Below are 24,735 nucleotides of genomic sequence, written 5' to 3'. Positions count from 1 at the left end.
ACATAAAACTAAATCCAATGCGTTCACTAAAGAATTTTGTTTACTCAATGTGTTTTTTTTGTACAACTAACGAAGAAGAAGAATGCCAAATTCAAAGAATTTAGCAAATTATATGTACTTATTTTTAACAAAAAATAATTGCCACAACTTAAGATAATTATTAGATAAAGAACTTTAAACATATATCACATGAATTTTTAATCTCCATTTATATTCTATTCTTACTCCAAGAGTATAATAAATATAAATTATTTATTATTAGTGAATATATTATATATTTTTAACTGTTTGAAAATACAGGCTTATCTCTTTGATAGTTCCAAAAGCAAAAGTAAATAAGAAATACTTGTGGTTCCAAGAACGGTCGGGTCAATGTCCCGGATCCACTCGTCGCCGGCAACAACCAAGTGCCGTTCAACACCTCCCAAATGAAGAAGGAGGCCCCAGCGGGTTACAACAACACCAACAAGAAACACTTGTGATTTAGTCTCCGATCGAGTTTTTTTCGATCAAGTTTATAGTTTAGTCCTTGCTATGTAATGTAAAATACAAAACTATTCAACTATTCAAACGTCTTCCACAAAACATCTATAGTACTAGATCCTTTTTTTTTTGGTAATTTCCGATAACTTGTCGTCACATAGCTGGTAATAGTTCGCCTTTAACTTGATGGATGATTGTTCTCAAATCTTCTAGAATTTGAGGATAGTCTGCTGTCCTCTGTATAATTTCAAAAAAAAAACTCCAGTAGTCTATAAAATTTTTACAAACATATTCCTATAGTAATCAGGATTAATGGACGACAAAATGTGTTATCTTTTTCAATTTAACATATTCTGCAAAAACTATCGGCGGAAATAATCCATAAGATATGTACTAAAAATTTATAATGATTAATTACGAATGATTTCAGCTTTGATTTTAACTGACTATAGTATCTAAGAAATATATTAACATTGGATTGGGAAATATGTTATAATATTGGATACAAAATATTGGTTATAAATACAATAGAAAATTAAAAAATTGCAATATATGTATATGAAATGAGTGAGTCCAATAAGAAACTATGGTTTGTCAGGTTTTATAAAAATATCTAACAACTCATCTGTATAATTACATAAAGTTATATTTAGTTATGGTCACAAAGTGAAAAACTTCTTGTTTGTGCATTAGTTCATTGCTGATAAGTAATTATTGACGACTTAGTACTAACATGTGGTTTAAACGATATTCGTTGTGGTTTTATAAGGTTTTAAAAAGTTTTTTTTTATACCAATTATTTTTAATTTCATTATTTTTAAATACTAAATGAATAAAATCACAATATAAGGTAAGAAAATAAATAATAATAAACTATAATAAAATCTATAGATACGAACATGACACATAATTTATATAGATATAATTTTTAATACTTCAATAATATTTAACTATACAAGTAAAAGTTAAGATGCCGTGTGTTTACACAAGTATTAAATTTACAACCAAAAATATCCATTAGCCATTGTAATGTCCTTAAGTTCCCAGTTCCTAGAAGGATCTGATAAATTTAATTTCAAGATCTTTGGCAGGCCTGTTAGAAACAATTTAGACAATGAAGTTGCTTCCTTTATAGTTTTGGACAGCTTGCTTGTTAAAATGCCCCATTAAAATTTCTGTAAGCACACGAACTGCCGTTTTACTGAAATCCAATAGATCCCTTATTCTTCTCTTGTTTACAGTAGCCCATAAGGAGTAATCACAGTCTTTGTGATTAGTCTACCTATAAGCCACACGTCACTGAAATGTCAAAACCCACAACGTGAAACTTGAACCCACTAACACTACCTCTCAAGAATGTATTTCTAGCAGATTCCAAGAAAGGAACCGTGAAGGACTATGCTGGGAATCTCATTTAATAATACAAGAAAAGAAGTGAAGTAGGTAATTAAAAGGCATAACACTTATGAAGTAAATGTATCTAAGCCATAACGAAAAGTTGCGTACGGGTTTTAAGGATGGGTAATTGCAAATGAAATTAGAGCAACTTGGTTAAATGAATTATTTCAGAGTAAATAATCATACAATGGGATTACAGAGATGAAGTGGGCAATGTCGTCCAAATGGATGGTCAGGAACTAGGGAGATTTGTGCATCATAGAGAGTAGTAGATCAGCGAGGGCAGGTGATCAGTGCGCAGCTATACGTAAACAGTTCGCATATAAGAGTAAAAATTAAATTATTATGCTAATTAAGGTAGCCGATAGAGTTTTTTGTTCATCTTATTTAATCATTTGTGAAAATAGTAAAAAGGTACAAATACCTATATATAATTTTCTTAAAAAGAAGTTCTTCAAAGTTTACATGTCTAAGAGTAAACGTTCTGAGGCTTAATAATGAGTAGTGAAATACGATATTTCATTATAATAATCGATTTGACTTCTGTATTTAATTGCCTTCAATTCTGGCTGGTTGTCTACAATGAAGGAGATCAAGGATCGAATTATATTAACTTGTATTAGTATGGTAGGCTTTACAATTGCGTATATCTTAGCTTAAAACATGCTACAAGTAACATAGACTCGACACGAGAGCCTTATATACACGACCTACAAGTATATATTCATTCTCATTCTCTTTTTCTCTATATATGGAGGAATCTATAATGGCTGATATCTATATGGATGATAACTTTTTAGTTACTATCACGAATCTCAATTCTTACGTTTCCTTATTGGATACAGTGGAAATTTAAATTTTAATATCTAGAATTGTTCTCATGTTGTTTATAGCTTCTTCTTTAAATCTGTCTTCACCAAACTACAACCTCCTGTACTTCAATTTAAAACTGTGTGTTGTCTAGTTAGCTGGATTCCAAGCCTTAGATTTCTGTAGTCAAATCACGTCGGGTAATACATTTTACTTTGAAGATTTGATCATTTCAATGCATTTTAAATACTTTTGTTGATATTTTTGTTAAAAAAGAACAAACCTAACGAAGTCCTTCAATCTTATATTGTATATTGACTTAGCATAAATTTTAATTATGAGTTCATCTATACATTTTTGGTTTATATAGCATTTTATGTTTAAAAATATTTTCATTAAAATTTAAACTTCCGCTAGAAGGGGTAGAAAAAAATACGAAAATTTTAATAAAATTATATGTGAACTAAATTATTTTTAATTTAAAAAAATAAATAGAATTTGCTAGTATGTATTTGAAATACTGCAGTACAAAATCAAGCAAAGTTTTGCTTATCTGAGGCATTCATGCGGAAGTTCGTGGTCAATGTTAAAACTCCAATAACAATTTTAGAGCTTAAGTTAAATATGTTTATTTTCTGTGAATAAAACATATGTTTGTGTAATTTTTATGGGAACACATCATCGACACGAATATCAAAACCGAAGTTAAGTAAGCGTGACTCAAAGCAGAGAAGTACAATATCTATGAAATTATTCATCTTCACAAATATTTTTAATGTCTTTTTTTCTTTTTGTTAATTATTTTAACCCACATTTTGTTGTGATTCGTTGAAAATTCTACGAATGCTTGAATTATATTTTTGATGTTATAGATAAACAAATAATGACGTCACGGTTGTATTTGCAATTAATGCAACCATTTATTTATTTTTATTAATAGTATTTATAATTATTTATTTATTCAAATTATTTATGTAAAAGATCTAATTGAATTTATTAATAATTAGTCTTATTTTTGTGTAATTAAGAAAATAATATAATTAAATCTTCAAAGAATAAAATAGAATAATTGAATAAAATACAGATAATACTAAACGTAATGTCAGTAGAATATAACGTCTTAATAGATTAGTGTGACAAAAATTATCCAATTGTTAAGAATTTTAAGTGATTTGAAGTGTGAATAAGCAATGCATAATCAAACTTTTTCACTCTATTCATGCAAACAATTAATGCTGAACTTATTTTTTGTTTACACATATGGTAAAATAAGCTTAAGCCACGGTACTGCCTAGTTTTATATATTGTTTTCAAAACTAAGTGAGTGTTTTAAGAAAAACTAAAAATTAAACTAATAATATAAAAAGCGCACATACTACATATATTTGAATAAGCTGGATATAACCAGTTCTCCATATATACCCGTAAATATCATTTTTAATCATGATTCATTAGGGTCGAATAATCTTCATGAATGTTTTCATGGCTAAAAAGACGTTTTGATGACATTTATTCATAGCTAATTAATTAAGTGGGTAGGTTCTTCCACTGGAGGGTGTGTCGAATTCTTCTTAATTAACAATTGTATAAAGACATTAAAAATATAAAAAAAATTTAACAAGGAAATCCTAATAGGCTTGAAAATTTCTGCAGAAAAATATTTTTTAAAATATTTGCAACTTTTTTAAAATTGTTAAAGACGTATTAATAAACTCAATTGATGTTTAAAAGTTTTATGAATGAAAACTAGTTAAATGGAATAATATTAAGCGGAGTAGTCAATGAATAAAAAAAAGTGGCATAAAATTTAGTTTTAATGTCTCTTTGACGAGGACTGTTAAATGCAACTACTACATATAAATAGTGGTTTTAAAATTAACATGTCCATTAAATGACATTTTAAACTCTCCGAATGAACAGTTTTGATTTTCAAATTGCTGGATAATTAAAATTAATGTTAAAATAAGAAAAATAAATTCACAGTATTATTAAAAAAACAGTTAAGTAAACATAGAAATGCTCCGCAGATAAATTCTTTGAAAAACAGTAATAGACTATTGAATTCATTAATGTTTGGCGATAATTTAATGGCAAATAAACCGGATCAGGAGGTGATTCTAAAAAAGATGCTAATAACACCCAATGAAGAACAAAATATAAAAGTAGTTCCATTATGAGCTTGTCGAGACAACAATCAAACAGTAAACGCAAAACATGTTGCAGAAATACACATTACGAGTGGCAATATTCCGGTAAGAAGAGCTTCTTGCCATAAATTCCTACCACAACACAATTCCTCTGTCTTTACTCATTCTCCAATATTTTAAATTTATTCCACAATACCAGAATTAGCAGAAAGTCAAATAAGCTGTAAAATTAACAAAGCATCTAAGTTAACTAAGAAGTTTGGATCATGGCAAATGTTTGATTTAGAAATAACAAAATAGCAATCCAAGTTTAAATTGCTCTAAGTAATAGCACACTCAACCAAAGTTGGGGAAGTTCTTCAGTACTCTGGCTAACACTGCATAGAAGTTAAGAAATTTTTTATAAAATTTCTAAAAAAAAAATATTAATAATAATAAAACTTATATGAATCTTGTTTTTTTTTTTTACAACTAGTTTGGCATTAAATGAACTCTAGAGACTGAAGCGTTTAACAAATGTCTCAAATTTTTTCATACAAATTTAGTTATGGGCACCATAAATTTATGTTTAAATGTTTCTAAACATAACCGAGCAACACTTTTCTTTGTAACCACACATGAAGTGGAAAAGAAAATTGTCTATTTAAAGTCGTTTTTAATGGTTTAAGCGGCACATATATGTGTGGCTTCCTCATACCACAAAAGTGGTTCACATTTTCTAGCTCATTGCGTGGAAAAGTAGATACAAACTGAATAGGCATTAACCAAAAATATCTTCGTTTTCTTTTATTTTTTCACATTGTTTAAAGTGGTTTACATGTATGTTGCCATGCCGGCCCACAGCAGAATACTGCCTAGCCTTAGGAAATATTTTATATAAGAAACCTACAGAGAAGTTGTGAATATCCTACACCTTTGTGGTATGGAAAAATGATTTCATAAAATAAATAAAATAAAAAAAATATTAATAAGTAAATATATTTATAAAAATGTTAAAATTGGTAGATTAAAAATGTGGTTTAAGTCATTAAGAATTGAAAACCTGAAGGAGAAATGCTTTGATATTAATAAATATAATAATTAATATATGATATATATTGAGAAAACTTTGTTGAGCGGATACTTATTATCAGTCAACATTTATTCGTTTTTAGACAATATTTTTACCCAAGACGAGTAGGGGTGTTCATTCAATAGATGTGTCTACTGGAAGTGCTTTCACTGTATATTAGTCATGCTAATACTATTTTTTTAAGTGAATACTAACATATTGCGATAATAATTTAAGTTTCATAAATTAATTTTTCCATTATTTTTATTAAATACAAAATCGTTAACGTTAAATAATCGATTCACAATTTATAGAGAAAAAGGAAAGATACTAAATCATTTCATGGTTTACTAAGTACTTTGAACTCAGGTTGTCTTATAAATACTTTAATACATCAAACCTGATAAGATAAATTAGCAGAATAAATATGAGAAGGGTTGACGTTCTCTAACCATTTGTTCACATATCTTTCACTTACAATATGAGTACATACTTCTCATACAAATATAAATGATAAAGAAATTTAAAATTAATTGGTAGCACTTTTCGAATGTGTTAACAAATTAACAAACATCTTCATATACTCGTAAATTTATGTGCTTTACTAAATACCACACAAAAGCAAAATGAAATAAAAATTTATTATTTTTTTTAACTTCGTTTAAATAACAAACAAGATAATTGTCAAAATTTTCAAGTACACAGATACACATATACATACTATAATGTATGAGTATCTGTGTATGTACTGTACATGTGTATCTTGTATCTGCGTAAATATTTACTGAACTGTTGACATAATTTTTAACGTTACTTGTGATTAATATTTACAAACAATATAATAATTTAAGATATATGTAAGTAAATTATATTAAGTTATAAAAATAAATTAATATTTATTGATATAAAAAGATTTACACAAAGGTTCTTAGTAACAATGTAAATTTATATTTGATTTAAAACAATAGCATAATAAAAATGTTACTATTTAAATATAATTATAATCAGCTGTTTGCTGATTTTGTTATTAACAAATATGCGCTATTTTTCCAGATAAGCAAATCTTATCTATTGCGAAAATTTTAAATTTAGAAATGAGTGAATTTATTAAATTTTTTTTCATATCTCTTTATTGAATTTAGGTAAAAATAATTCGCTTTAACGTTAATGCATAATATTTTCATATTTTTGCAATATTTCTAAAAATGATTAGTTTTATCTTAATTTGTCATATTTATCTAAAATAAATATTTTTATACAAAAATTGCTATAAGGTGGAGTTTAAAAGAAAAATTCAAAGAAACGACGGTAAAATTTACACAGAAATATATATATAATATATATATAAAATATAAATATATATACAACAGAAATATATATATATATATATTATATATATATATATATATATATATATTATATATATTATATATAAATTTCTGTGTAAATTTTACCGTCGTTTCTTTGAATTTTTTATTATTGTTTATATTCTTATATATATATTCTTTATATATTCTTTGAATTTTATTATTACTTTTATATATTATATAAATATATAAAAGTAAACAAAAAACGAAGAGTACTTTATATAACTTATATACGTTAAACTGAAACTAATTTAAATTTTATAATATATTCATGTAAAATTAATTTTTAAAATTAAGTTCCATTAATTTTCTGTTTTATTTATATTTTAATATTTTAATATATTTTCACAACTTTTAGCCAAGCCCACGTAAAATATAATAAGTTGGAATAAGTGTAGTTTAGTTACTCTATTTACTAATAGCGCTGGTATAACATTTTTATTTATTATGTTTTTTATATTTTTATTTTGTTATAAAAATGCTTTTATATTTTTATTTAAAGACTCAATTCAACAAGCATGCACTTTAAAAAGTTTGATTAAAATATAACGTAGGTTTGGTATATGATTTATAATTGAAATAAATTGGACATACTTCATTACCTTCACTCATTTTAGCGAAGAAACGCCTTAATCACACCTTTTGCTTATAGTAGATATAATTTTTGGATTCTCATAAATACGATATATATTTCGTATTTCATATATAATCCATCGATAAGGAGAACTCTATGTAAATTTTTTGCTTAAATGTACCAAATAATTTTCACGATGATTTTAAGAACTTTAAATTGTCACGACTGAAGATGTTTGTGTTAATATATAATGTAATGTCCAGATGGCATAAAAATTTTTTTTTTTAGAAATTCTTATATGATGAACAGGCGCGGGCATAATAAGAAAGAGGCTGGAGATCCCCCGAAATGTACAAAAGAGTATATTTATACATATGTATGTATTTATTATCATTATTAAGAAATGTTTCATAAACAATTTTTTGCTATTATGCCATTTGGGGATTTATTTCAACCTACGACTACCTCTGTTAAATTCAGTTTATTTGATAATTATTGATTATCTATTTCAGATACATAGTACTGCACAATATAAAGAAAGTTACTTTCTTACCATGCAGATATGAACTTTATGAATAAGATCAAAAATAGATTTTAATATACATATGTATGTATATTATCAAAAAATGGATTATGGGGTTTAATGAAGTTTAGTATAATAATTATAAATAATAATCAAATAGAATTGATCATATAAGTACCCGTAATGATGAAAGTGTCTTAAGTGATCGCAAGTATTTATAGGTATGTGCATAAATATATCAAATGAAGTGATATTGTTTTGTTATTTTTACTTTTTAAGAATTGTTATGTTTATTTTAGTTAGAGATTTATTTTAGTTAGTTAGAGAAATTATTTAAAATAATTGTTGTGCAAAAAAACCGTATTGAATGAGACATTAATGCATTGAGCATGATCCTAAAATAATAGAGACATTGCAACAAAATTGAATTTGTTCTCTGCCCTGGTTCATATGCAAAACAAGCTTTGACAAAGTATTTATCTCATAAAGCCGTTATAGCGGCAACTGTTTTGATTATATTTCGGTTTCAATGATAATTAATAACAAATTTTACAACTTAGTCATAATTTGCATGTCTTTTGTTAAAGTGTTTTTTCGGCGAAAATGCGTGAGTTACTCTTACTATATGCGTCGGGTTAAAGGGTCTAGAAGTGGTTGTGCATTTATAATTTGTTTTATTATTAATATAATCCATTAAATATAAAAAGTTATCAAATTAATCACAAATTATTATAGAAATTTTTTATTTATATGTATGTGTATCGAAATTTGGCCGATTTAATAGTGCGGTTTCCTTTTGAGTTCTCTTTAATGATGAACTTAAAATATGTGTCTTTTAAATTTCATGCTCAGAAATATCAAATATTACGAGTATATAAATAAAAATAATATATAAAGAAATCAGTATTTAAATATATTCATATACACATCATACAAATTATGTATATATTGTTATATATCACGAGAAACCTGTATCGACTTAACAATATTAACCCATGCTTTTTAATAATCCGGTAAGTCTTTTTTGATATATTCTTTTTATACTATTTTTCCAATGTACTTTTCTATTTTATTTATTTAATTTTACTTTTTAATTGATCAAAATAAACTTTCGAAAAAATGTAAGTTGTTTATATGTTAAGGCTTTAAGACTTTTTATGGTTATAGTTTTATAGTAAAAAAATTATTTTTTATAATTTTATTTGGAAAAAATAATAGTTTCACTGTCGGCTGTTATGTAGAATATGTCCTATATAATATAGACCAATGATTCTCGAATGCGTGTCCTTGGAGTGCTGCCAATTTGTGGCAATTCTAATGCAATTATATTCACAAATATAAAGCATTTTCGGCTGTTATTTAAAATGGGTGCTATATGATATACCGTCAGTACTTGGCATAGCACCACAGACCTGTAAAACATTTTTTTTTCGTCTTTTACAATACTATTTTTTAAAGAACATAACATACTAGTCCCTGCATAAAAGATCGAGATTTTTCTAGTCCAAAGTACGAAACACTAGTATAGATAACTAATTTTCTTTACACTCAAAGAAATACTGGTATAGATAATGACTTTGGACATTTATATACACATTTTATATTTCGACTATATATTTTTGCTTTTAAAAAAATATATTATGTGAAGTGTTATTTCATTATTGATATACATACTGCCATACAAAACGATTGACATGCACACGGTTATTGAAAAATTGATTTCTTTTGTCGTGCTGATCGAGAATATTTGCATATACTTTATCTAGGCTCCGATTTCCTCACCGCCTTACAAATATACCGATACTTTAGATATCCTCTAAACACAACAATACAGTGACACATTAAAAAATTCGTCAAAAAATTATAGGTATTTTAAAAAGTTTTTGGACAAGCCAAATCACCCGATTAAATAAGATTAAGATTAGCTTTAAATTTCTATAATTCTATAATTAAATTTCTACGAAAGCACTCTATATATAAACATTCAGGTAAACCAAAGTATTTTGGTCATATCATCCGAGGTCCAAAATATGTATTACTGTAACTTACTGTGGAAGGCAGAATCGAAGGCAAACGCGTTATGGGAAGAAAATAAATGTCGTAGTTGAGAAATATCCGAAACTGGACTGGATTAAGAATGATTGGAGACTTGGTACATACTGCTAGAGACAGATAGAACTTCAAAAACTTTGTAACATATTGTAATTTATATGATTGTATAACATTCAATTTTTGAATAAACAATTAAAGCAGTAGAAACTAAAGTCAAAGTGTCAGCTAACAGCACCGACAATTAAAATAAAAACAAAAAATATTGCCTGCACTGCATATTACTGAGGAATAAGAAAAAATTTGTGAAAATATTTTCAATATTAAAATAGGAATAAAGTGACAAAAAATATAAAAATTTAAAATAAAAATATTTCTTATTGTATGAAAAAAAATCTGTGACCAAAAAATAATTTTAATAAATTTAAGTTAAAAATAACCTTCAAAGTAGGTACGCCCCACTGACTTATTGCTATTTTATAACTTACATGAATTGATTATTAAATATTATTTTATTGCTTTCTAACATCAATTCGTTGTCTATGACATGGTATGACGTCACTATTGAATAGTCATAGTAAGAGGAAGTACTTGAATCATCATAACTTTTTATTGTGAATTTAAACGGAGATAAAAAATGTATAAAATATTGATTGTATTGTCAATCGAATGACTAATTTGACAATCCACCTGCATTTCTAAGTAGCTAATATACAATTTTTATAATATATTTTTATAGAATATAAAATATTGTTATGAAAAACTTAATCACGTATATAAATATAAAATGACAAATGACAAAGAAATTATATTTTAAAATTACGAGACAAAATTTATGCATTCGAAATATTTTTCGAGAATTCCACACAAATATGCAGTTGAAGACAGAAACGCCAGTTAAAAATTAATAAAATTAAACAGAAACTCAAAGCAAACGAAAGTAAAATTAAAAACGAAGTTCGAATTGAGTTGGCACCCAAAAATGACATCATTTGTTATTGTTGCGCTTTTTTAAAATAACGTTTTTTAACGTTCGTAGCAGCACAGCAGCCAGAAAAAACGCTCCGACGCAAGCTCAAAATCGCCGCAATAACGCAGAATGCCCGACCTTAAGCTGGCAGCATTGAGCAACTGGAAGCCCCACAAAATTTTTGATAAAGGCGGGTGCTGAATTAAATAAATTTTTTATGGTTATTATGTAATAATAAGATTGGAAAAGAATTCGAACAAAAGAGAATAAAATACAACAAAAACAAAAATTAAAAAAAAACATTTTAATACGCCTGGGAATGTTCGGGAATCTTGAAATCTTGATTTTGATTAAAAGGGACTTTAAAAATGTAGTGCTTTTTTATTTTTAGAATTTAGTCTATATTAATTTATTTAAATTAAATAAATCAAATAAATTAATAAATTGATATTATTAAATATTTAAAAAAATGCTCGTTTCGAACTTTTCAAAACTTATATACATACAGTGTTGTGCATAACAAAAGCAACCAAAATTTGCCCATCAAATAAATAAGTTTTTTGTCTACTTTTTACTTTTCATTCAAAAACTTAAATACACAGTTTTATTTGTTATTGTATTAGCTATTATAAAAAAACAACAAAATCTACAATTCTTCATAACGGGTTAAATAATTCACAAAAATAATGAGATATTGCGAAATGCGGCTGTGCAAAACAATAGCAACTGAGACAAGATCAATGATAGATCTATGACCAAAGTGCATTCTAGCAAGATATTTTTTTAATTTTTTGCATTTTTATGCTGTGATTTATATTTTTAAGCAAATTAGAACATAAACACAGAATAGTTCAATATTAAATCATGTAATGAAAGTACGTTTTTATTATGGCTCGTGACAAGGATACTTTGAAGTTTAAAGAAGCAAGAATTGAAAAATATTTAAATGGCAGTGCTCAAATGAAATAGCCAAAATATTTAAAATTAATTAGTTTATTGTTTCGCAGCTTATAAAAAAATATAATTTGAAAAAAACCGTTAAAACTGTTTATTTGGGTGAAGCCTCTCTTAAGATTACTTGTAGAATTGATCGAAACATCATAAGAATTACAAAAAAACAATGATTCGTGTAGTTGAAAAAGGTCGTAGCCGAGCTTAAACAAGGTGTTGACTCTAGTACTGTACGCAGGCTTACTCTCGAAGCCGGTTTCAAAAGTTACAGATCAGTCAAAAAACCAATGTTGACTAAAAAGCATTAGCAAAAGAGGTAGATTTTTGTTTTGCTTTTTAATTAATATTAATATACTTCATTTAGATCAAATTTCGCGTGGAATCACTTAAATTAGACTCTTACTAAATGGAAAATAATTTTTTTCAGCAATAAATCAAAATTTAACATCTTTAATTCTGATGGGATATGCACAGTACGTCGCGAAAAAGAAAAACGTTTGTATTCGCGTAACTGCCAAGCGACTGTGAAGCATGGGCGTGGGTCAGTAATAATTTGAGCGTTCTTTTCAGGATTTAGACTAAGATCTTTTCATGAAATTCATCAAATAATAGCCCAACATGTGTACAAAAAAATTTTAGAAAGCCATATGGTACCCCATGGCGGATGAGAAATGTCACTCCGACGGGTATATCAGTACGATAACGACCCAAAACACACCATAAAGCTGATAAGAGAATGGATTTTGAAAAATGGAATTCCAATTTTAGATAAGCCAGCCCAAACACCTGATTTTAATTCAATTGAGAACATTTTGGTATTCTCAAACGTCGCTTTGGGGGTCGAAAAGTTTCCAAATGTTTGAGGTCATGAAAGATGAATGGTGTAAAATTCCAAATAGTTTTATTAACAATTTAATATCACCTTTGACCCGTAGAAGTGCCCAAGTAATAAAAAGCAAAGGACTTTATACAAAATTTAGAAAAATAATACAAAAATTTAATATAATAAATAAAGTTGCTATTGTTCTGCACAGCCGCATTTCGCAATATTTCATTATTTTTGTGAATTATTTAACCCGTTATGAAGAATTGTAGATTTTGTTTTTTTTTTTTAATAGCTAATACAATAACAAATAAAACTGTGTATTTAAGTTTTTGAATGAAAAGTAAAAAGTAGACAAAAAACTTATTTATTTGATGGGCAAATTTTGGTTGCTTTTGTTATGCACAACACTGTATATAATCCCAAATAGGATTAGAAGAAACATCTGCAACTAGAAAAATAAACTTTGGCATAAATTTTGAATTTTTCTTGAACAAAAGGTGAATAATAAATATATATATCTTCACTTACCAATATTGACTATTTTGATGGCCTCATCCTCTAGAAATTTAAGTGCGACAGATACATTTTCTAATTTCTGACTACGGAATGATGGGCGTTTATTATGCTTCGGCATACGTTTTTGCGATAAGACTTCAATTAACGCAATCAGGCGCAGACCATCGGAAAGATCAGTTTCCAAATTATTTATGGAACGATCGATTGTTTTTAGATGTTCATTAGCCCAGCGTGTGAAAGTATTTTGTTGAATTTTTTTCCATTGTGCATCTTCAGCAAGATCTCGTTCTGCTTCCATGTCTTCGTCAAAGTTTTCGTCGTACGGTTCTTGTTGCTGATAGTAATCACTCGGCTATATTAATTAAATTTAATAAAATATTTATTATAAATAATTATCTTTCTAAATTTTTTTTCTTTAGTTTTTACAAATCATGAATTTTAACATGCAATGGTAAATCAGTTTAAGCAACACATTAAATAAAATGTAGCTTCACAGAAAATCACACGGAAGAGACATACACACGAATTCATGGGAAAAAGTAATAGAGACAGGGTTTAACTCATATAATATTTAAGGGGGTTAGATGTTATGACATTTTATTATTTGAATTTTATGGTACATGAAATTATTGGTATTCAAACTAAAAAAAATGTATTTAAAATATATGTAACTTTTTTTTTAATGGAACTGAGACGTAAAATACACAATAATAAATTTTTAATAGCCATAACTAAGAAGTAAATACTGTTATCGATTGTAAGTTGCCTATTCAGAAAAATTGGCAACTGTTGTTGGTTTCAAATTAATTAGTGACTCATAATTCTAGACTCTTTGGGACAGTTTATTTGAAACATTTTTTTTAAAATAAATTTATGTTAGAATCGAAAATAACTCCATTATATCATGTATATTACTGAGCATAACTGCTATAAATTTGTACTTCGAGCTGTGTAAACTACATATATTTCTAAACTTTACTACACTAAATCCCTTTCACATTACCAATCTGTATATTCTATATTTCTCCCACTTATTTTCTTGCTGTACTATGACTTTTGCTTCCCTTTTTTTTCTTGTACCTTTTTTCTTTTCCTATTACTATACTTCATCCCTACTTTTTATTAAGTTGTTTAGTATTCTGAATTATTATTATGGTAATCTTAATTTCAAAATTTTCAATTACTTGTGTTTGAATAGAATAGTTGTATTCTATTTTTTATTTACTCGTATTATTTACTTATTAAATTTTCTGAACACCAAGGGATGTTGAAGACGTGTTAAACAACAACAACAACAAGGATAGTTTTTTGTAAGTGATGTAAGAGATTTGAATTGGGTGAGATAAAACTTCAAATTAAATCTAAAAGTGGGAATAATTAGGACTTTTTAATAATTAGTAATATTTAGTATTTTAATTTAGTATTTTATACTTAGTATTGTAAAACAAAATATTGTTTTTATGTTTACTGTACGAACAAAAAAAATTTATGCGTTATGATATATATATATATATTTATAAATACATTATGTATATATATTTGTAAAATATATATTTATATATATATTTATATATATATTTATATATATATTTATATATATATTTATATATATATTTATATATATATCTATATATATATATCTATATATATATTTATATATATATATTTATATATATTTATATATATATATTTATATATATTTCTATTAGATATAATATACATCTCCAGATTGATCCTATCAAAATATATATAAAGAATAGAGCCATGGAATTATTTACGAAAACTGACAACACCGCGTTATCAAATCTCAGAACGGTTACAAGCTCTTCGGAGAGATATGCAGATCTGAGATCAAATAGCCTGATGAAAATATAAACAATAATCCAGTTAAGACGTAGTGAGGGTTTATAAAGGAATCTCGCAGTTAATAGAGAGTAAAAGTGCTCAAGTGTGTACTGACTCAACTAGCCTCAACATAATTAAAATGATTATATCTTCAGGTAGCAGAAAAAGAAGGAATTTCTGTTAAAGAAGTTCATATGTTTTAATTTCTTTTTACATAATTCCCCCATTTTTTAAGAAATCTCAGAAATTTGGTATATAAAAATTTTACATTGTAACCACAACCAAGTTTAATAGAAGAAAGTTAAAATATATGAACTTCTGTCGCACCATTATTTCATTATCTGCAATTTCGTGGCAGCTATTTTGAATCTGGCATTCTTTTATATTTGTCGTCATTGCTCCTATTATTGTTATTCTATATTTCACAACAGTAATCTGTGAGGATCTTTATCTAATTTAGTGTAGAAAAAAATAAATTTCTTGAGGATAATAACACAAAAAATACTAACTTTAATCTCAAGATTGTTTAAGAGTAAAATTTGTTTCGGATCGATTTTACTAAGGTCAGAATAACATTTGTAATAAGAGTTTAATAAAATTTTCTATGACTTCTGAAACACAAGGATGGACTTCTTCACACTCAAATGGTCTTATGTAAATTTTTAAGGAAATAGTTTATGGTAGATCAATAGATCATCACATTATTTCTTAATGATTGTGATTTTTTTGGATTTCTTTAATACTGGGATTTCATTGTAATTAAATGGATTTGCCTTAATCGTTCATTTACAAAGTTCAATTCTATTAATTAGTTAATTGAAGTGTGACAAATTAATTTATTTACGTTAATCTTTTCGATTATGGATTTGATAATATATTCCTTGATTACTTTAAATTATTTATAAATCGAATTTCAAATAAATAGTTCATTTATAAATGTATATCAATTCATTAAGATAATTCTGTGTGATTGGAGGTTTTATAAAATTTTCTGTGATTTCTTTAATTTCTTTATTTATTCATTATCAAGTGGGCTTATGTAAATCATTAATTAACTTATTCAAACTAGTTCATTTAAAGTAATACATTAGTTCATTTATGTTTAGAACGTTCTTATAGAACATTAATGTAGATCTTTGGGGCTCTTTAATTAAGTAGTTAAATCTAGTTTGATAATTTAGATAATGATTTAAAGTACTAGTTCCTTATTGGACCACTTTTGGCATTATTATTTATGCTATTTTGAACATTTTATAATCATTGTTTAATGATTATAAGAAAATAAATAATATTATTTATGAATTAAAGAAAATTAAAAAGAAAATGAGTAAATCCGTTATAAATGGGGTATGAACTCACGAAGTAAAATTTCTAGACATGGATAAAATATTGAATTCAATGATAGCACTAGATCATACAATCTCAACATCTGATATAAGGAAGTTCTTTTTTAAATCAGATACAAATTAATTACAGTAAAATTTTATTAAAATTTTAAGGAAAAAGTTGTCTTGCAATTGCAAACTCCAAGGTGGCTTATAACAGAGTGTGAATGGAATACCTTATCTTTTGTACATTTCATACTAAATAAATCATTCATCAGAATCGATTCTTTAATAAGTGTAATTTTAGCATTTAACATATATATTATAGCTCAGATAATCTGTTTAAAAACCGTATACTTGGGAATCATACAAAAGAAGCTCGCATCTGCCGTTGCACTACTGGTTAATCATTCCTGATTGAGCATTTAACACAAATGAACTGTTACTGAACCATTCGACTGCACATTATGATTTATTTCGTTATATGATTTGTTCTCATTCACGGGTATTAAATACCACAAAATTGCCGATGCCGATGCCGCCGCCGCCTCTGGCGTTTATTCTACACTGCAGTGAAGAATCTGCACTTTTGGAAATTGATAGTCAACACAATACACGTTTATGTATACCGGTATTAAGTGCGGGAATTTGTTGCAAAAGCAGTCTCGAGAGCAGTCTTTCGAGCAGCATAGAAAAGCGAAACAAGCTTAGAAATTTATGACAGCAGCTCGCAGCACATAGACGACTAAATTGCAAAGCGCTTGCAGTAGTAATTGCTGCTTGCTTAGCTTCTTTTTTTTGTATATGCACCGGATTCCTTTCACGCAAGCATTCAACGCTCCGAACGGTTAAAACAACACACACACACGCACACAATCTCAGACACTCCAAGAAAAAAATTGTTCTTAAGCGATTGCCACACGACGATATTAAAGCTGCGTGCCACAGCGACGACGAAAGCATGACGACGTTGATCTTCTTTATTTTTTGTTTAGTTCTCTTGTTCTTTCGGCTTTTATTTCCCACTCAAGCCAAAAAGTACAGAAAAAAACGAAACAAATAAACAAAAAGCAATGACATTGCAACAACAAAACTTGTTCAATTTAGTATTTTGCATTTACATTGTGTAGAACAAAATCACAATAACACAAAATTAAAAATTTGCTTGCACTATTAACTAGTGTTTGTTGTTGTTGCTGTTGTTGTCGTTTTGTTTTTTGTGCAGTGTTTCTTTTTGGTCTGACAAGCGGCCATCAACGACGTCGTGCCAAGTTCATTAACATTTTTCATTAGTTGCAAAATGTTAATTTAAAACAAATTAGGCAGGCAGTAGCACAAATAATACAGGTAAAATTAATTCACAAAAAAAAAAAAAAATAAAACAAAAGAATTAGAAATCAAAAAAGCGAGTGGGGGCAGTGCAGTTTATAAGAATTTTTCACTTAACAATTATATATATGTATAAGATTTTTCCCCAATTGAGTTTTGTTTTTCTTTAAATTGCTAACACACCTGTTGATAATATTCTTTGTTGCTGTTGTTGTTGTTGTGATTGTTATTGTTGTTGTTGTAGACTGGTTGTGCTGGATAATTTGTTTGTAAATATGGTTTACTTAAATTTTCATTAAAATTTGTGTTATTGTAATTATTTAAATTATTGGGATTTTGGTATGCAGTTGCGTTTGTGGTATTTAAAAAAAGTGTTGCAGTTGAGGTTTGTCCGTTTTGTTGTTGATTTTGATAATTTGGATTTAATTGTTTGAGAGTTGGATTTGGGTTTGAATTTGGAGTTGGAGTTGGCGAAATGACAGGACTTATATTTTTGTTTTGTTTTGTATTTGCGTTTAATTGTAACTGTTGTAATTGCTGAAGTTGTTGTTGTTGCTGTGATAAATTGAAATCGGTTTGCTCACGTTGTTGCTGTTGTTGTTGTTGTTGCTGTCCACCGTCAATTGAATTCTTATTCCTTCCAGCAAAAGAATTCTATAAAAATGTTTATTTAAAATATTATATCATTTAGTTAAACGAAACTAAAAATGTTATATTTTGTCATTTGTGTTCTTCTTTTTAATTAATATATTTTAATTCACACTTTATGAATTTATTTGCGGGCAATTATTTATACGAAAAAAATTCCGTTAACACAACCGCGCACGAAGCAAGTTGAAATCAAACTCTACAAAAGAGTGCTAACGCAGTGTTATTTTCCTATTAAAAAAAAAATTTACTTACCATTGCTGTTTTGTCATCATCACCGGCATTTCGCTGTTCACCACAGTGTAGCTTGTTGCTATTGTTCGCGGCGCCACTGTTGCTGCCGGCAGCAAATACATTGCGTTCGCCAAACATTTTGAGCAGAGTTGTGTTATGTTTCTCTTTTTGCGGTTTGTTTATTTTGTTTTGCGTGGCGTTTGCTTATTTCTCTTCACCACTATGACGCGTTTGTCGGATCTTTGGAGAATAAGTTTTTGCGATTTTTCCTTTGGTTTTTGTTTACTCTTTTGTTTAGATCGGTTAGTGTTGTTTTTGGTTTTAGTTTTTGATATTACATATTTTGTTTGTAAATATTTCTTGGACGCTTTTTGTTGGCGCACAGTTTTAATTCGGTTCATTAAAGCTTAAAGGTAGGCTTTAAAAACTCGTTTCATTGTTATTTTGTACAAAATTTAAAAATTTTTTCTGGTTCTATTTTGAGAAACAGATTAATAATATTTTTATTTTTAACTTTAGATTAAAATTTTTTATTTGTTAGTTGATGATAAAGAAATAAATAAAATATACTTTTTATTGATTTATTCTCAATGGGAAATGGTGTGGATTTAGGAGATGATTTTTAATCCAAGATAAGAAAGAAATCAGACGGCAAGATGATTACGTTTACAATATTTACATAAATTCGAATATTAAAATAAAAAGTTTTATTGATTTAATATTAATTTTTGTAAGAAAATATTAATATTTGTAAGAAAATATTAATATTAAAATATTCATTTATATTTACATTACATGTAAATTCGATTAAAATAAATATGATATAACAGACTAGACATTAAATCATTCCTATCGCAGTTTTGGAGAGGACGATAAATATGCCTCAAGTCTGTTTTGTTATTGTGTAGCGCATGCATTACGTCGATTGAATACACTAACAGCTTCTTTTTTGAGGTTCTTTGCCAACTTCAGGACCTTTCACTAAACAGCGTCTTAAGCCTTGCCAAAGGTGCAAGATTTTTTAATCCTTGATCTATAGTGAATTCCTAGACTTGCTGGTATAACCTAACCTAACTTAACTTAACCTACGTCAGACTAACTTAACCTAATTTAACCTAACCTAAACTTACTTAATCTAACCTAAACTAACCTAACCTAAGAGACTAAAATAATTGTCTAAGATCTGTAACTTACCAACTTACCGTTACAGAATAGTAAAGTAATAATACATTATTGATGTTATATTTTCTCGGACTCAGATATGTAATAAATGTTTGTTGAAGATTTGTTGAAGTCTTAAATTAATTAAAAGAAGTAGCTAAATATAAAGATATGTAAGTATGTTTAATTTTCTCATCAACAGAGTTAAAAATCGGTTGTACGATTAACGTTGACTTTTATGTACCTTGTAAATGGTACATTGTATTTATGACATATTTCTAAGAAAACAAAATATGTGTCTTTAAGGTTCTGAAATACAAATTTATCGGTTGATTTCATAATTCACCCTTTTCTTAAATAAAAACAATATTATGATATTATATGTATGGTTATGAGGCCGTGACAGTGACAAAGTTCCAAAAGCTGAAGTTTTGAGCACATAAAGAAAAAGTATATAAATTAAATGAAAAATTAAGTAAATAAAAGTAATAAATTAATCAAGCATGCCTGGAGTTAATGTGTGTGAGTAAAATCTGACAGTTCCGTTTTTCATAATACATCTTTCCGACAGTAACTAACTTAACAAAGTTCACAATTTTTTTTCAATTTAATAAACTTGCTTTGAAGAGCTGGTGAAAATTTTTGTTCTTTATAAATTTTATTGATATACTCAAATTGAAATAGAAAAATCATAATTTAAAATCTAAATGGAAACCCCAAAGGGTAAGGTGTTTTCTTTCTTTGCGTTATTGTATATATTTTATATGCGCTCACGCATCTAAGCCTCACGCATCTATTCTCATAAATTTTTCGTATATATATATGAGTATATTTTTATTTCTTAATACTTTACCTATCTAACACAAATACTGAAGTATACATAAACAATTCCAATGGATTGGAAGTTGATGAGACTTTCGGATTCCAGTTTGAAAGTGATGATGGTTTTGAACCGGCATGTTTGGATTCTGAAAACCCCATGCCGGAAGAAGGAACTCAACCCAGTACTTCGAAGCAGGTTGTTCCTGAGGTTAAAAAAAAACATTCGAAAAAAAATGTGGGTGAGAAAGTAATCCGTAAGCTAACCGTGTAAGTTTCAAAATTTTTAATATTAAAATTAGTCCAGCCATATATATGTGCATAATTTCTCTCATAACGAATATAGCACCAGAACAAATGATTTTGATGCAATGCTTCAAAGAAAGGCTGCACATCGTATTGCTTTGAAAAATAAGTTAAAAAGTTTTGAGTTGACAAATGAGCAATGTGCCAACTTAGTCGGTAGAATGTTTGACGCTGCTCAGGAAGATGTGGATCTATACAATAACAAGCAACCGGCTGTTAAGAAAGTTGCAATGCTCAAGGAAATTAATGCCATCTTCTCGCGCCCATTCCAAGAAATAATGTTAGACTACAATATTTTGGGTGCGCTCACAGCTTGGATAACTCCTATATCTGAACATAACTTACCTTATTACCCGATACGGGAAACTGTGCTCAACGCGCTACTTAAGGCATGTTGGTCTTCGCTTATAAAATCATTTTATTTAGACTATACTTTTTGAACACATTTCAGATTCCATCAGTTGATAAAGATGACTTGAGAGCTTCGTGTGTGGGCAAGGCAGTTACTTTCTTAAGTAAGCATCCTGATGAAACTTTGGAGAACAAAAGGATGTGTAGGAAGCTTTTAGACAAATGGGCAAGGCAGTTGTATAACATTGAAATAGATTATAGGGCTTTATCGACTGAAGAGCGCATGGCAAGGGATTTGTCGTATGCTAAACCAGTTCCTAAGGTCGCTGTTGTTAATAATGCTAAACAGTCATCAGGAGGTGGAGTAGCTAAACCTAGCTTTGACAATTTGTTTAAATTGGAAAGCAATGATGGTGACAGTGAAAAACCTGATTACAAAAAGTTGCGCACTAGGATTCCTCTGCCGTGCAATAAGCTTTTCGTAAACCGGCCAAAAAATAAAGTGGATATAGTTTCAAGCTATGTAAGTTATCTGCTAATTTACTTTCACTTCTTTATCAAACTATTGAATGGGTAGAAAAGCATCCATTTCTTTTTAAATGAATGTTCTGTGAACAACGTCTAGTCGTTTTAATTATTTTATGACTCCAAAAGTAATAATTCTCACATTTGGTGGTTTGATATGGAATTAGACAATATACTAAAGAGAAATCAAGACTGAGTAAATTGTTTCCTGTTTTTTTTTTCAGGAAAAGTCTAAATGCGAAGAAGCTTATGACAGAGTCGTGAAAAATTTTCTCAATCATAAGAAGGTGATGATTAAAAGTACCAAATGTGGTTCCAAAAATTTCTTTTAAAACTCACAACATCAATAACAATTAATATATTTGCAGCATCATGAACTATATACTCATTTACCAAATATCTACATTTTTCTGAACCCATATTTATATTGCATATCTCTGTAACTTTATTAATAATTTGTACACAGTTAAGCATTAAAAAATTGGATTTGCATTTTTAATATTTATATGCAATGTTTAAAATTTTATAATTACCTATTGTATACTGTAGTTATATAATGAAATCAATCTTTACAACTTTAGATATGCTGAATAGGTTGTAACATACCTATCAGATAAATATCCACTTTATGTTTTTGGTAGATATTAGGGGACTTTCTCTCCATCTCTCTTAGGGGAGAGATATTAGGACCGAGACTCTCACAAAAAAGATATTAAAAATTAATTTGACTTTTAAGTTAAAAAAAAGAATTTCTAATACAATTTGTTGTACTTTGTCGTAACATAAAATGCAGTATTAAATCAAATGCAGACAATAGAAAAGCTCGCAATGAAAAAGGGATATGAAATAAAGTCTCAGATTTTAAGTGCAGTAAATTTAAGATTTAATTTCCTATTATTAAATTAAATTAATGAAATAACAAATAAATGAAACTGATACAAACAAGTTTCTTAACATTGGTAATTCTTTCAGCAAGTCATAGGATAATCTCAAATACGGAACATTGTTCCGATCGTACCTCAGAAATCGATTACTATGTTATACTTTCTCTACTTGGTCGTAATTTCTCTATTCACATCCGTACAAGGGAAGGGATGTTCCAAGTCCCTTATAGCTACTATGAGGCTAGCAGCAAAGGGACTCTAAGTCTGTGATTTTAGACTTACGTAGACCACTCAAAAATTTTGAACAAATCAAGATAAACGGTAACGGAGTGAGGGTTTGCGATCTCTAAGGAATATAAGCTCAATTAATCAGTCAGTCCGACTAGCATACCATTGTAGAATTATTCAGGGAAAAATTGCAATTATCCACCCCGCTATTAGATGGTTTCTTCGAAATGAAGTATATGGCAGAATATTTATATTTATTAATGAATAGTTGACATCTTAAATTTTATTCAAAAATCGCATATTTTCAAATGAGAAGCATTAATTTATTAACCTGAAATGGGTTCTTGGCTATATAGACTTTCCTGTTAACTGTAGGAATTTTCCACAAGGAAAATTACCAAAATTTGATATATGTATGTCTCATATGTTTTATATGTATAATGTAAACAAACTACAGCTGAGCTGTAAATAAAGGCACTGAGGAGCTAAGTATTTAATAAAATCTTTGTTTTTATTAATTAAATATATAATTGATATACATAAAATGTATATAAACGATTCGATATATCAATTATATATTTAATCTTTTACGCGATGTGTTATTAAGTAAAATTTTTCTAAACAAACAGAAGTTTTGTAAAGCTTTCTGACACATATTTGTCTTTCCTATGCAATAAGTAACTTATGTCAATGGAAACGACAAAATCTTAAAGTTACTCACATAAGACGCGTATTACACAACAATTTTTGACACAAATTTTTGTCGTCGCTTGCTATTACCTATCAAACCAGTCGACATTATTTTGAACATGACCGAGCAAAAAAACTACAAATATACTTCAAAATAAAATCAGAAATGCATTTAAACGATGTTTTGACTTCCATCCCTTTAAGCGCGTATATACATACAAGAATTTTACCACACTTTTTTGTGAAAATGGAACTTTGTGTCAAATTTGATGTGTAATAATAACATTTGAAGTTTGACAAAAAATGTTGATGGAAATCATTTCATTCATTTTAACGAATAGAAGCGTAAACATCGTTTAAATTTATCTATGAATGAATTATATCTTTTATTTTAAATATTATTTGTATTGTCTACCTACGGAAAATTTTTTAATTACTAAAACATATAAAGAAGATTTGAAATATTAAAAATATTAAAATACAATATATAAAAATAAATATAAATATATGAATTAAAATTATAAATTGAATATAAAATATTATTTTTACTTGTAAAATCATGCATAGCAATTGCTGTTGTCACTTCGGCGATTGCTTTATTATAATACTGTTGTGTGAAAAATGTTGACTGGTCTGATGTGTAACAGCAAGCGACGACAGAAATTTTTGACAAAATTTTTTGATGTGTAATACGCGCTTAACCTTCTAAGTAAGTAGTGGAAACA

At 27.8% G+C, this 24,735-nt stretch overlaps 2 protein-coding genes across 2 annotated transcripts in view; one reads left to right on the top strand and one right to left on the bottom strand.

Annotated features, from left to right (window-relative positions):
- Positions 1-19,493, bottom strand: part of LOC119676190 (filamin-A-like) — a 50,505-nt gene extending 31,012 nt beyond the window's left edge. The window contains exons 1-2 of the mRNA XM_038087423.1: positions 19,068-19,493; positions 13,678-14,017 (exon numbers count right to left, since the gene is read on the bottom strand). Of these exons, the coding sequence (XP_037943351.1) occupies positions 13,678-14,017; positions 19,068-19,184 (457 nt within the window). The 5' untranslated portion in view covers positions 19,185-19,493. The remainder of the gene's footprint in view (positions 1-13,677; positions 14,018-19,067) is intronic.
- A 1,396-nt stretch (positions 19,494-20,889) lies between these two features.
- Positions 20,890-22,661, top strand: LOC119678362 (protein IWS1 homolog A-like). The gene is made up of 5 exons (XM_038090152.1): positions 20,890-20,930; positions 21,083-21,296; positions 21,373-21,721; positions 21,784-22,206; positions 22,433-22,661. Exons 1-5 carry the CDS (start codon positions 20,915-20,917, stop codon positions 22,538-22,540), a joined length of 1,110 nt encoding a protein of 369 aa, XP_037946080.1. The 5' UTR covers positions 20,890-20,914; the 3' UTR covers positions 22,541-22,661.
- Positions 22,662-24,735: the final 2,074 nt, after the last annotated feature.

Source organism: Teleopsis dalmanni, chromosome 2, assembly GCF_002237135.1.
Source record: "Teleopsis dalmanni isolate 2A chromosome 2, ASM223713v2, whole genome shotgun sequence".
In the NCBI taxonomy this organism is placed as follows: Eukaryota; Metazoa; Arthropoda; class Insecta; order Diptera; family Diopsidae; genus Teleopsis; species Teleopsis dalmanni.
Note: the sequence above shows the minus strand (reverse complement) of the source record. Positions and strands in the feature narration are given on the sequence as shown.

Bases quoted from the DNA above. Each gene is read 5' to 3' on its own strand.
- LOC119678362 (XM_038090152.1), top strand. The intron at 21,722-21,783 runs GCATGTTGGTCT...AACACATTTCAG, and splicing joins TGCTCAACGCGCTACTTAAG to ATTCCATCAGTTGATAAAGA. The intron at 22,207-22,432 runs GTAAGTTATCTG...TTTTTTTTTCAG, and splicing joins TGGATATAGTTTCAAGCTAT to GAAAAGTCTAAATGCGAAGA.